Source organism: Aptenodytes patagonicus, chromosome 3, assembly GCF_965638725.1.
Source record: "Aptenodytes patagonicus chromosome 3, bAptPat1.pri.cur, whole genome shotgun sequence".
Taxonomy (NCBI): Eukaryota; Metazoa; Chordata; class Aves; order Sphenisciformes; family Spheniscidae; genus Aptenodytes; species Aptenodytes patagonicus.
Window position 1 is genome coordinate 2,720,351 of NC_134951.1, and position 14,750 is coordinate 2,735,100.

At 44.1% G+C, this 14,750-nt stretch overlaps 1 protein-coding gene across 2 annotated transcripts in view; it reads right to left on the minus strand.

The window, feature by feature from the left end:
* Positions 1 to 1,070: 1,070 nt before the first annotated feature.
* Positions 1,071 to 14,750, minus strand: part of INTS9 (integrator complex subunit 9) — a 78,661-nt gene continuing 64,981 nt past the window's right edge. For both annotated transcript variants that reach the window (XM_076332554.1, XM_076332555.1), the window contains exons 15-17: positions 6,003 to 6,101; positions 3,505 to 3,642; positions 1,071 to 2,540 (exon numbers count right to left, since the gene is read on the minus strand). In XM_076332554.1, coding sequence (XP_076188669.1) covers positions 2,364 to 2,540; positions 3,505 to 3,642; positions 6,003 to 6,101 — 414 coding nt within the window. In that variant the 3' untranslated portion in view covers positions 1,071 to 2,363. The remainder of the gene's footprint in view (positions 2,541 to 3,504; positions 3,643 to 6,002; positions 6,102 to 14,750) is intronic.

The window sequence follows — 14,750 nt, forward strand, 5'->3', positions numbered from 1 at the left end:
GCACGCAGAGCCCGTTTACCACCAGGGAGTCGCAGCTCTGCTCAACTGTACCCACACGGCCTCCAACAGCAGTTTGGCGAGGGGAAAAGTCACGGGCCGGAGCCCACGCTGACCCAAAAGCTTGGCGGAGCCAAACTGGGAAGGTCGGTTGTGGTTCAGCAGCACAGCATCACACGGCTGCAATGAGGGGACGGCGTTGTGGGTCATAAGCAGCCAGGAAGTGCTAATTACTGAATTTGCTTCCCCTTTCCCAAAAGGCATCAGGAAAACCGGAGGAGGAATTTCAGGCTTGGCGTGTGCTTTCACCGTGCCAGCAAACTGATTTTCCCTCGTTCTTTGCCCCAAAATAAGCTTTTCATGGTGAGTTGTTACATCTTCTGATTGCTCCCCGCAAGGTCCCCTCCGAGTCCTCCATGGCAGCACACTGACTCGGACTTCCTAACACCCAGTTGCTCGAGCACAGCCTTCACCAAGCGGAAACTACTGCCTTCATGGTCCGCCCACCGGCACACCGCTGGACCGCCCGTGCTCAGCCAAGGTGGATGCAACAAGCACTAACGCACAGCCTCAGGTCTGGCTTCTTAAAGCAACAAGTGAAGTCCCTTATAATTATAAATGCAAATGAGTACATACACAAAACGAAGGCTCTGGAACATGGGGACCAGCGCTGGAGCTGGTCTAGGTAACAAGGAGAAAGATGCTCTCAAGGGCTCATACGTTACAAGGCCCACTCTTCCCTCTCCCCCGGCCTCCTCAGCTCAGCTGAGTTTATCATCACATGGCCTCTGTGTGTTAAGAATAATCCTTCTGGAGATGTAATTACAAGGTGAAATATGTCCAATTCTATTATTCCATTTTCGAGTGATGATAAAGAAGCCGAACTACTGCAAATGTTATCAACTCTTATGAAGATTAATGCTGCCGCAACAAGTTTTTTTGTCACATTAATGATACTACTTCTCTCACGCCCATGACGTGCACACAAAGCAAAGGTATGGATGCTGGAGTCTGTACATCCAATCGAATAGAAATCCTTAATGTGTACGAAATGTGATGTGGAAACTGCAATAGCAAATAGTTTTTATTACAGAGTTGCTCTTCCACTGCCTTAATCTCCCCAAAGCTATAGACTGAAGGAATAGTTATATTTCACAAATGTGTATACACAGGCACAGGCGGATGTGGAATAGACACGCAGATGCTTTTATAAACCACAGAATGTGCTTTCTCCTTGGCAGTCTTACTATGCTTTTTATTTTTAACACCAAATAAATACAAAACAATCCAATAAAAAAACAAATAGCAGTAAATCTGAGAAATCGGTCGCTTTTAAAAGCAATACTATTAACTAAATTTAGGCCCCAAATATATGATTTTGGGAGTGAAAAGCCTCCCCAGGTCCGCAGTACAGATGGCTTTGTATAAATGACTCAGTATTTCAATCAGGATTTGGGATTGTGGGGGCTGAAAGGACAGGTTTTTGGAAGGTAGAAACAAGAGGCACTTAAATCTCAAAGGTTTTTCATGAGCGCCAGGTGTTTAACTATTTTATGTACTTTTGAAAGTCTCTTCCTGAGATACCTCCTCTACTGATGACGGAAGAACCCAGGAGAAACGAGTCTTTAGCGTGTCTCAGTGAAAAGCCTAGAGCTGGGTGGACAAATCTGGTCATAACAAGTGAGGGTGCAGCATCAATAAAGAACTTGCACTGCTAAAGTATATAGCTTTTCCAAAATCCCCCTGCTTTTGCAGGGAATGGCCAGGCTCTTGCCGCTTCGAAGCTATTCTACATGTCCAGCACAGCCTCCTTTTTCTAAATCTATTTTTATAATCTTTGCCTTACCAGCTTTCCCATTCCTCTTCATGCCAGTGAAACACACACGCACAATGTAAATGGAGGGCAGACAGGAAATTGGATCTGCTGAGCGGGAAGAAGCAGTGGGGAGAAAAATAAATCTCTTAATATCTGAGGCCATTGTTTCAATATTCTTACAGAGTTTTCTCGGGTAAAGGACTGGGGCATACATTGCTGACAGGGTCACACAGAGAAATGTCTGCATCTGCACACAATTTCACCCTGACCGGGTAAATATACACTCTTTATTTACTCTGCAGTCTATATCTCCTGTAAGATTCCAGCTCCCAATTTTACAGCACAGGAATCCCCCCCAAAGTATTCAAAAACTGGTTAAAAATAAAATTTAAAAAATATATAGATATTAAAAAATACTTCCTTGCTTCTCCATGAAGGGAAAGGTGGTTTCCAGTTTCTTTGAATCAGGAAATTCTCTCCCTGGGGTCATCCTCTGGAAAGCTCTGGTGCTCTGGGGTGTCTCCTTGCAGAGCAGCATGATGTCCATGAGCTAAAATTTCTGCAGGAATTTGAGAACCAGGTCACGCAGTTTCACCCTCAAAGGTTCATCGTTGTCGCAGATGATGTGTGTGGAGTCCTCCTCAATCTGAATGAGGGTTTCTGCCTCCTGGAGGAGTACGATGTGGCCCTTGGCTGTGTCCTCCACCTTCACGTCACTGAAACCATGCTAGATGTAGCATTGGCGAGGGGGTAAAAGAAAGAGAAGTTACTACGACTCAGGAAAACAGGTAGAGATGAAAGACTAGGGCACAGCGGGGAGGAGAGGGGAGAATGGCTACGAAATACAGAGTGCCATTGCAGATATCCTAGATCTCTGGGACAAGCAGAGGAAAAACCCACAGGATAAGCTAAATATGACCCTCATTATACAGATGGATAAACTATAGAACAGGGAAGCTAAAGCCAGTATTTTCCACTACACCAGGTCACTGCAGTTGCAAAATCTTGAGAGACAAAGAGGACAATTGGCTCTTTTAAATACAGAAATGACCATCCGTTGACATTACTGCCTCAAAGATGATGATAGCGGAGAGCTACCGAACCCAGGACAAACTTCCTCACAGACAATCCTGCCCTCTTCCCTACCCATTTTCTCCAAGGAGTCATACAGGAGAGAACAGGGCTCCACAGAGCAGTAACCAACTGCCTGCAAGTTCAGCCACCAAGCCCCCTGTCCCGCAGCTTCCCAGAAAGCTTCTCCATCAGTGGAGACATTTCCAGGATCTCTTCTTCACTCAGTCACCCCATTTTCACAAAACTGGTAGGAACTTAAATACTTTCGAGACGTCCTCCCCACTGTTCAAATTTATTGGAAATCAGCTGATGAATCCAAAAGTTACATGGGGGAAATTCACCCGCCCAGAGTGACCCCAAAAGCTCTGCTTCCATGCGAAACCAGGAGGAAATGGCTGACATGAAGCCCCTACATCAGGACATGACTCCACAGGGAACTATTCCCTCCATACTCGGTGCAGGGACACAGGTTCCCTGAAGTACTTTGATAGCTCATTAGCCCCTCTCCATTTCAAGCTACACTGAAATAATTTTTCCTCTCTCTGCTAGCAAAGCAGCACATTTCTGAGATTAGTAGAAATCCGCTTGAACTTCACTTGCCACCAAAGACTTACTACCTTCTCGAGCGTCTGCACAAACTGGTCCACAGGAATGGAGCCGCTCAGCAATGGCTTCAAAGGTTTACACTCTGGCACGTCATCACTCACTCGCTTTCTCTTCTTGCTGGCGGCAGGTTGCGGAGGTTTCGGAGGGAGCTAATGGATGAGAAGGTGCACAGTAATGCAGTGAATCACAACAGCTTATTATAATTTAGTTGGAATAAAAAGCACGTGAGATAGAAAAGGAATACTGATTTTGTTTTCTGACACTAAAGGGGAACATTGCAGTGCTGAAGGGGAGAGGAGAAACCCAGCCTGGGGCTCCACTGCAGCTCTGCACACACAAGCCACCATTTATAGAAATAAATTAGCAGTTTTAGTTCAAATCTCCATCATCTTAAAATTTCTGTCAAATTCAGTTCTGTTCAAATTTCTGTCATCTTAAAAGGCCTGACTCAATTCCAGACTGAAGCTTTCTATTTTAGCATTCAAGTACCCTGCAATATTTTCTAGGAATGATGCCTTAAAGAAGTCAATGCCTTGAAAATCACACTCTAAAAGATGCAACAGGTTGGGAAATGGGCAAATTCAGAGCAAGTAACTGCTCGGGGAATGAGAAAAATGGGTAATTTATTTCTCACTGGCCTCGGAAAAGTGAGTCTTTAGGAAGAACTTGAATACAGACACGGAGGCATGAGAGATGCTGCAGTGCCTGAAAAAATCACTGGAGTGTGATCTGGGTATAATTTCGTGCTGCTTCAGAAAGCTATCTCCCTTAACTCATCCCTGAGGCCCTCCTCCGTTAGCAGGGAGGGGGAGGCAGGGGTAGCACCTGCAGCGGCAGCTGACCTAGCACTGTGCGCTGCTGCACGTGCGGGCACGGTGTGGGGTTAACTGAGCCCTTCTGAAAGACGGTTTCACGAAGATGAAAGCCAGGTTCCTATAAAAAGAACAGTGAGGAAAATACCGTGTAAAATAAGTCCATGTGTCCTGTGCCAAGTTAGTTAGGCCGGGGAAGTGTCAGCACTGGTCCTTCCCAGTGAACTAGCAACTCAGTCCCTGGGAAAAAGGTGCTGGGGAAAATTTCTCCAAAATTTTGGCAAGACCATTTGCCAGGGATGAGTCTGCACAACACACAGGGAATTTGCCTGAAGCAACCCCAGTGCCTTGTAGCACCCTGTACACTCCAGGTGACAGACTGGGTGCCTCTCAACTCCGTGTCTTTCCCATCATGTAGCATCATGTCTGAACCTGCTGCTGTGATGTCCCTGTGTTTCTTTCAACAGCCAGGGAAGGGTGTTTTTCATCCTTGGGAGAGAAATGCCACCTGCTCAGGCTCCAGTTCCACAAGCCGGGATGCACTTGAGTCACTTTACAAAACCCACCACTTTCCCTTTAGCTGGTAGGCCTACGTGCATGTATCATGTTATTTGTGCATGAATCACTCACATGGTTCTGTGTTCATAGATTGAGTTTTTGGGGCTTGCCTACACACAGCTTCTGTAACTCCCAGAGGTCCCAGACTCAGCCAATACTGACAGATACCGCCGTGCTGGCTGACCTCCATCCATTTATGAGGGCTCTGGGATTTTAAGCCTAGGTCTAAGTTTATTTGGCATCAGGAATCAGAGTAGAGAAGAGAGCAAATGAACAACACAAAGGAGAAAGCAGCCTCAGACCAATTGCACTGCAGTACTTCAGTTTTTTCAGTGTTGCCGAGTGTTTCTAGGGAACTGGCTTGGAAAAAGTAAGACAGCCTTTCTGCTGTGCACTGATATAAATCCTTAACACACCTTTACGTCCCTGCATTAAAGACATTACTGTACTGGGCCCTCTTCCCAAGTGTAGTGAGCCCAGCCCAGCTCTGCTGCCCAGCGGGAGAGGCAGCATCATGCAGAGTGTGGCTTCACCAAGTTCCCTGCATGCTTGTGCATCAAAGGAGAAAGGGGACCGGGGCATCCACTGCTGAGCAGGTCCACCAGACAGCATCTCCTTCTGCGGAGCACTAATGCCAGGAATGGCAGTGTCAGCCTAAAGGAGGTGGTAGGAAGAGAGTGTACACTCTCACTTTGTACAAGGATGCACAATCCGCTTCTTGGGGAATAGGGCAATTTAAGGAAGACAGTCCCTTCACATGTCTAATGTTTTAGGTCATCTCTCTCCTCTGACCCTCAGTCCTAAGTCCATGAGAGGCTGACTGATGCTGATCCTGGTGTACGGGTTATGGAAGACAGCAGTATGATTTGTAGCCTCTCTTCAGGAATAATCTCACTTCCCCTTTTATCTTAGCCAGGCACACGGCCAACGAAAAGAGGGTAAAGAGATTTATTTGCATCCCACTCTCTACTCTAAGTGTAATTCCTCACTCGCACATGCCAGGACAAAGCATCTGACAAGGACTCTGCTCCGGTGGGGAAAGAGTTGTTGGAGGGGTTGCCTCATGAGAACAGCTGGGGTCCCAGATGGCAGGAAACCCAGTGTAAGGATATTTTTCTCTCTTTCCCATTATACTGTACCTGCAGCACATGCTTGTTGTCTTTAGTATGCAACACGGCAGAAACTGTTGCTAAGGAAATACCAGGCTTAATCTCCAAGGGCACAAGCGAATCTGCAAGCTAAAGCAAAAGAAGGATTTTGTTCAGCAAGTGATAATCTCAAAATTTGTATGAATCCAGCTGTGACTTAAATTGGCAGCATGGTATTTTTAAACACGGACTAATGAACTGTAAACACAAACCCACTGATAAAATGACAGAGCTCTCCTCTTACCTGCTTAGCCCTCCTTCCAGCTCTTAAAGCTACTGACTTTCATATCGTTATCAGAGCAGCATGAGGTTTTCAGTAACCAAGGCAAGTCTCACAAAATATAACAATTAAAGAGAAACCTCGTTTAAAAAGACATCAACCACTTTATTAATAATTTTGATTAATAAAACTCATAGTGTAATTCATCATTATTTATTATGTTTGTTACGTCGATGGACAATGGAAACTCAAAGCCAGTTTCCTTTCCATTCCTTAATGCTGTGGCATTCTGGCTGCAGAATAGCTGGAAGAAAAGGGTTTGTCCTTAAAAACCCAATGGCTCTGTTGACTGGTTTGAAATTTTTCCTTACAACACTGCATAGAAACCCTTACACTGCCTTTTACGTAATTCTTCTCTGAAAGAAATAAAATTTAGTCTTGGCTCCAACTTTGAATTCAATGGCAACCTCCCAAGATCCTCAGCATTGAGGGTGTTGGCAGTGAATGTGGAGTGGGCAGTACTGCACCTGCTGAGACTTGTGGAAGTCGGCCAGCTGGGAAGCACCTCTTCCAGCCATGTTTCCAAAGGAACGCTGCAGAAAACAGTGCTCACGAACACAGAAAATTATTCCCTTTTTCCCTCCAACGAAGTTCTAGATGACAATACACCAGACACCGAGTGCCCTGGAGTCCTGTCCAGGACTGCAGCCAGCATCTAGTCCTAGATAAACAGGTACCTTCAGACTGCATGGGCCAGCAGCCCAAGCAGTTTCCAAGTATCACTCCCGGCCAAGCATGCTCCTGTTATTCACTGTGGACCTGAAGGCAAGGACGCGTGAAGTGTGCTCTGTGTCTGTGGGGAAAACCTGCAGGTGCCTCACAAAACAAAAACGGCTAAGATTGCTCATGCGTTACACCACTGGACGGGAGGACTTTTCAGTTGTGAAGACAAGAAACACCTAAAGGGAGAGAATCTACTTGGCTGTTTTTCGCAACAGCTGTACCATCAACCTACCCAGACCATCAACCCATCTCATGTAGAAAGAGCCTCTACAAGATGATCTTCATCTGAACTCCGTTCCCTTTCATCTTCAAACACATGGCACCTCCAGTTGGAGCCAGATGTTAGAGGCTTAACCTCCAAGTAAAGGAACTCTTTTGAAACTTCAGCCACCTACTGTAGCACTTCCATGGAGCAGAGCTCTGGAGAACCAGCTATCATCATTGCCCTGCCAGCACGGCAACACCAGCTCTCTCTGGCTTGCCAGATGCTTCAATGCATGAAAAGCAGGAAGAGAAACCGGATGGATTTTAGAAAAGCATAGTATATTACCATTTTGGAGAGAGTGCACCTGAGACAAAGGAAGATTAAATTCCTTACCAAAGACCATCTAGTGAATTTTCAACAGGATCCAAACCAGGAGAGGGACAGAGCAGAACAACTGAACCCTGCCACTTCTCAAGAAACGTCAGGTACCAATACTTTACTGCCAAATACTCTGGTCTGCTGTAAATTACAATTACATAGGTGATCACTCTGTTACTGCAAAACTCCAATCCTTGTGAATACAGAAGCAACTGAACTTGACTTCAAAAAGCACTCAGTACGGGCCTAATCCTTTTGCCATCAAAGCACTGAGAAGGTTTTTCTGTTGGCTTCAATGGCAGCAGAGTTCAGCTACTTCTAATAACGTCTGAAAATCTTACCCACCACCATCAAAGTTGCAGGAACATTTTGAGAGCACCTCCTTGAAATAAAACAGTTGGATAGATGATTGTGTTGGAAAAGCACAGACATTTTAAGGCTGCATTCAAATCCCCTCAATTTTGCACATATTCAGACTTGGTGAACTTTAGAAATCAAAATTTCATGGAGCAATTCAGATTGCTCTCTCTCTGGGACTCTGTTCACGATCTTTAAAGCAGACAATTTGAATACAGCCTTTACAGCCTGTTGTTGAAGGCTAAGAGAATGAAAATATAGTAATTATTATTGCTTCAAATTTCCCCTGCGACCTAAAAATAGTAACACTTGCAGCAGTGTGTTATGCCGCACTTTGCAGTGGTCGAAAGCACTTTCCATTCCCACTACCTTCCAGAGGAAGGTCGATACAAAATGGGCTCTAATGAAGAATACATGGCAAAATGACACACACTGTAAAGAGAAAGATCCTTAAAAAAACAGAAAGCTGCTTAGAATGAAAGTCCTCTTCTGCCACTGAGATACTTTGATATTAACATTTATGCAGGTTTTAACCACACAGTTGGTAAATAGCAACACTTTAATTATTAACAGTCAAAGACAGTAAGACAGACGTTCATATTTATTTTCTCTAAGATATTGCTTCCTCTCACAGCCCTCTCCATGTTGCAGCCAATCTTTTTATTATAGAAGTTCACTGACCCAAACCAAAAAGGTCATTTAATCACATCCAGTAATTCACCCACCAAGACCAGACAGCACCGCTATACTCCTTTCAACTGACCTTCTGCACACACAAATCACAGAACTCTTCCAAAATGCTGGATTAAAGAAACCCTTTTCAGAGAGAGAGCAAATCTTGTCTATACTCCAAGCTATAGCAACTCTACCATTTCCTCTCACAAGCTGTTCCAAACTTTAATTTTCCTTGCAGCTAGGAAACCGTGTCTTATTTCAAGGTTGAATTTGTCCAACTTTCAGTTGCTGGATCTTGTTATGCCTTTGTCTAAAAGACTGAAAAGCCCCCCACTATGCAAGAATAAATGCTTCTTCCTTCCCGTCATTATCACAAGTCTAATGCCACATGCTGGCATCAGGAAAGTCACGAAAGCAGGGACACACGGCACTGAGCACTAACATCGCATTAATCAGTCCCCTGCCTATGGACGAGCACTTGGACTGCCTTAAGACAAACTTGTGTGTGTGTGTGTATGTGTGCTGTGTATTTCATTCTTTTAAATTCCTCCTGTTAAGGAAAGTTTAAAACAGAGACCAACCAAAAACCAAAAGTCATTGACTCTCAGTAGTCTGAAACTGCAAGTGTTGATGTGAACCTTGTAACGGCTGAGGGAGAGCTGGGGAAGTTCTGCTCCCATGATCAGAGCTGTCCACCTATGCTCTTACAGAGTAAAGACATTTTTACCATAAACTGCAGTTGAATCTTTCACGTAGGATTGCATTTTCCACCACAAAATGAGGCCTGACACATACTATGTGAGCCCAAATACCGTTGTTGGCCAAACTATAGTTGTTTTTAAAGAAGAACAACGCACACAGGTTAGGTTAGTCTGAAGTCTCTACTGAGGTCTTCATCGGGGACAACTCTCCCTAGGCTTAAGGTCACATGCTGTCTTCAGTCACCAGCCAAAAACCCTCTTGTTGGCAACAAAGAGCTCAACAACGACTGAGGATGGGATCTGAAACTCCTACAGTAAAAAAAAATTGAGGCTGAATAATCAGTGAATAAAATCAGGAGAGGACCAGAAGTTTAGCACACATGGTCTCAGTCCTATGGAGGATTTTCCCAGAGTCAGATGTGCACAGACATACACCAGCCAGTATTTTAACATCCAAGTTGCAGCTATACTGGCAGTGGTGACTACCAGTGATTTCCTCCTGGAGTTTTGGGACACCTCTCCAAACTTCTCCCTTTTCCCTCTTCCCCTCCAAGTTTTATAAGTGCAACAGTTCTTGGCTTACACTAGAGAGGGTGCAGGCAGACTGACCCAGCAGGGAGAGGTGAAGTCCGAGTTGAGTGAGGTGAGCTGGATCTTCACCCTCCAGGACTGGAGCAAAGGGGAACAAGCAGGAGCACAGCAAAGCTTATCGGTAATTAAAATCCCCTTACCTTTTAAGATCTGAAATTCACTGGTGTGTACAATAGATTATAGCATGCGTATTTAGAAAGGGACACAGCTGGGGTTTTACATCAACATTAAATGTGTATTTTCCAGATTTGCAAACTGTGCGTAAATGTATGATCTCTGCATTAGAGGTAGGAGCCAGAGTTGCAACTCTGGATCAAACCAGAGAAATCAAAGACATGAAACAGAGCTGTGAAACCGCTGGGCAGGACAGACCCATTATGAACTCAACACACTGCAAGTCCTTAGAAAAAATAAAGAAAGAATAAAGTTGTAATATATTCCTTGGGGCAGGGATCAGTTTTCTTCAGTGCTTGTGCAATACCTAGCGCTCAGAAATCCTACGAAGGGGTCCATTACTCGTGCTACTATACTGCAGTAATAAAGTAAATGGAAGGAAAATTTTAAAAAATCATCAAGGGTGGATCACACGCGACTAACACAACAGCGTTCTCTGATAAGACAACTGCTGAAGGAACTGGGGCAGCCACAGTCTTGTGCTTCATGAAGCACTAGCAAGGTACCACATGGGAAATTACAAACTGTGGATTTCTACAGCAGTCCTGAGGTGGGGAAAGTGCTGGTTAAAGCAAAGATATCCTCAGACAACTACTGGGCTGTTGCTGCAATTCCTGAAGGGTCAGTCTTGAGCCTACTCCCATACAATATTTATTAATGACCTCAGTACAGAACGAAGAGAGTGTTCAGAAGGCCCCACTGAAGTTTGTACAGGCACCCTTAATAGAAAGAAAGATCAGGCTATCATAGAGGAAGAACCAGATGACCTCAAGAACTGGAGTGAGAAAACCAAGGTGAAATTCAATAGCATGAAATGCAAGGCCAGGGACTGGGCTAATACCGAGAAATTCTGCTGTGAGCTGGCAGCTGCTGGAAATGACAGAGGTGAAGGGTCCAGGTTTATTAGTCCATCCAATGAGAACTGACAGTCACAAATGTGACACGGCCATGAAAAAGCTAAATGCAACTCCAGAAAATATCAGGTAATTCTAGCAGAGATGAGCTATTGCTATTCTATTGGGCTGAGCTATTGCTATTCTATTGGGCCTAGCAAGATCTCATCCGAACTACTAGTAAATTGTGGGTAATTTAAGTTCACGTAAGATATACTGAAGGGTAGATTAGGGCAGGAGAAGCTGTCTTGTAAGAGGAAACTAAATATCTTGGCTTGTTTAGCCTGGCAAAAAGAAAGCAAAAAGGAGAATTTGATTACTCTACATAAACACCACAGGGAAAATACCAATAAAAGGGAAAATCTATTTATGCTAAAACACGATGTTAAGAATAAGTATGTGCAGACCAGCCATGAATACGCGTAGGCTGGAAATTAGGATGTTTCTAGCCATCAGAGACAGTGGGGGTTTGAACACCATTCTAGTGGGAACAGCAGGGGCAAAAGTCTTCACAATTTGAAGCTGGTGCCTTACATTTTTTGAGGCACATTATAAACGCTATTACTAACTGCAGCTGGGTTCTGGCCATGTAACCCATGAGGGCATTTCCATTTCTAGATGGAAATGATTGCTTACAGCCTTGGAGCTTGCCAGGTATGAAGAGATTCCCACCCAGATCCTAGCCCCTAAAAAGGATGCAGTTCATATGCGGCAGAAAACTATCCTCTCTCAATCGTTAGAGAAGCCCAAAGATTTTACGATCTGCCTGCCTTCAGAGGGAGTCTACCAGGCCCTAGCGATCACAGTTTCACAGAGGTTTTTACAATAAGTAGTCCTCAGCAAAATCTGAACAGAGAACAACCTGCCTCATCCTCCATCCCCCCACTCACCTTGCCCCTCCCACACATCAAATCCAGTTTCCGGATGCAGAAAAGCATCTTCCCAGTGTACCTTTAATAGGAAAAGAATGCCCAAATATTCCACGTGCTTAAGGCTGTGCAATAGCCCTTTCACCAGCAGGGATGATCTGTATAGTCAGTTTTGTAAACAGAAAAAAAACCATGGTCTTCATCCTGTCACTTATATTTGGATGGCAGCGTTAGGAAAGGAAGATAATTTACCTCACCTCCTACCTCCCTGCCTCTTCTTATCCCCTCACTATTTAAGTACCAGGAGCTCTGCTGTTGAATCACTTGAAACCAGACACAGAAATGCACAAGAGATTATAGTGTGGGCAGAAGTCTCAAACAGACTCCGCCTTGGCTTTATACCATCTGCTAAATCAGGCAGAGCCTGAGTGCAGGAAGTCTGCAAGTATCAGATCCTGTAGAGGAAACAAAAAGATATGTGGTCAAAAACATGCACCGAAGGGGAAAGGTCTAAAGATTTAAATATGCCTGTGGAGTAAGCATTCATGACCAGCAAGCATATTAAACAAGGCACAAGCATGCTGCAGGCCATTTGCGCAGCAGAATGGAAATTGGGGAATCTTTCCAATGAGACTTAAAGGAACAAGGGCATTTCCAACAGAGAAAAACAAACATCCTAGAACTAAGGGCATCTATATAATCATTAGCGTGTGATCTGAGTCATGCCTTGTTGGGGTTTCACCCTCAGATTTTACAGAATCCAAGTGTTTTAAATGGGATGATTAGGTTGCTAAACTAACCCTAACTTAATAGATCTTTCAGTCTCTGTGGGTCTGCTACAATTCTCTCTGGAGCGAATTTTAAAGTCTCATTAACTTCTGTGGATGAAGAATCATGCCATAAATATCTAAAGTTTTTGATATTATAGCTTGCAAATGCCTACATCTTAGCTTTACTCTTCCATAGAGCCAACATCTAGTGGAGAAATAAAACAAGCTGAAGGGGTAATCCTGCAGTTTTGAGCAATGAAACAAACCCCTTCTTTTCCATGTACGTGTTCCACGTTCAACTAATGGACCAGGGCTCCAGATCAACATGATGATCCTTGCCCCCAAAGCCTGGAAACGAAAACAGGAAGATAGGTACTGACCAACCAACAGGCAATAATCCTGGGTGGGATTACACGCAGTAGCCTCAGTACTAAAGCTTTTAACCGCTGGCTTTTTGCCAATCCTGTGCCAAGAGACAGTTTTAAGGAGGTATTTGTGTAATGAAGTAGATTTATGGCTGTTTAATGAAGCTCTTCCCCAGTACGCTGCATAGCCTGGGAGCAGGCAGGAAACAGTTGTTTGAGGAACTTAAAAGAGGACAGTGGAAGCCAGAATCCGCAGAAGCAGAAATCAGCCTCAAACTTGAATGAAAGATGGCAGGTGGGGGAAGCAAGGATGTGAAATATCTTCAAAGTAAAGGCAAGCAGCTTACAGATGCAAAAGATGAGTCATTTGAAAGACATGAGAAGGGCATCAATCAAAATATTCAAAATATAGTAACCAGTTTATGGGTTAGAATGTCAAGTCAGAATGTGATGTTGTTGAAGCTGACTGGGAAAAGAGAGGCGAGTGCCTGGCTAGAAAAGTGTTATCTTACAGCCAGCCATCAAAAATGGAGGAGAAACAAACCTGGGTATTAATGTGGACAGGCAAAATCAGGCTGTGAGCAGAAAAGCAGATCCAAGTTTCATCAATCTGAATAGGACAATCTGCGGATGAGACCAACCAGAGGAAAGGTACAGCAAAAAAAAACCAGAAGCAAAGGAAATGAGGGATAACACATTGCAAGCCCACAAAAGATGGGAGGAGGGAGGAAAATTCTCTGCAGAAGCAATGGGAGGCTGAACGGCCAGGAGAGAAGAGCCATGGGAGTGAGGTGGGAGACATTTTTAAGAAGAAAGGAACGGCTGATTGCATTGAACAGCGATGACGTAAATCAGGAAGATGGCAGACTACAGTGGTTCTGGCTTTGTCTAAGAAAAGGTTGGTAAAAGCTGGGACAAGACTTGTTTTGATGGAATGTCAAAAGGTGAAGTCAAACTTGGAGAGGGCCTGTGCTAGAACAAGGGAGGGACTCCAGGCAATTTTACTGACGGTGGATTCAGTGAGCTTAGAGCTGAAGGGAGGAATGATAGGAGCAGAAGCAAGCAGGATGGTTATATTTCATTTACTTTATGGTAAGTGAGGCTACAGCATCTTTATACAAGGGGGAATAGTCAGGGGAAAAGAGAGATTGGATAATGTGGGGTCACCAAAATAAGTTGAGGGTTAGAAGAAAGACAGAAATCAAACTCTTTAGTCCCTGAAAAATGGAAGGAAGTTGGAGAGGTAAGATGAAAGCCATGTTTTGCCTTTCTTTCTCTCAGAAAGGAATTAGCAAGATCCTGTGTGGAAAGAGAAGTCAAAATAAGAAAAGGGGAGAGTGGAGTGAGAGCTACATAATTATAATGGGCTGCCAAGTGGCTGTTTTCCTAATTCTTCTCTGCAATAATTCCTTATAATTTCACTTCATGTTGGGCTGTGCATTGCATATTCACACGCTCTCCTGTGTCCTGAAGAACGTGCAAACAGACTATTTTAAAAACACAGAGCTTTCACTGAAGTCAGTCTGCTGCTGAAATCAAGTGATCCGCACCATTGTTCAGCTGTAATTAAACTGGAGGCACATTATTCGCTCAAACACTAATGTTTAATTTATCTGTTTGCTCCAGAAGGTGTTTTCCATTTTCCCATCGTTCTCCTGTGAATAGACAATGCCTAACCAATTTCCAGGAAGCAGTCTTTTTTTTTATTATTTTTTAAAGTGAAAGGCAGATGCTGAGAAGAACAAATTAGTTAAAGTG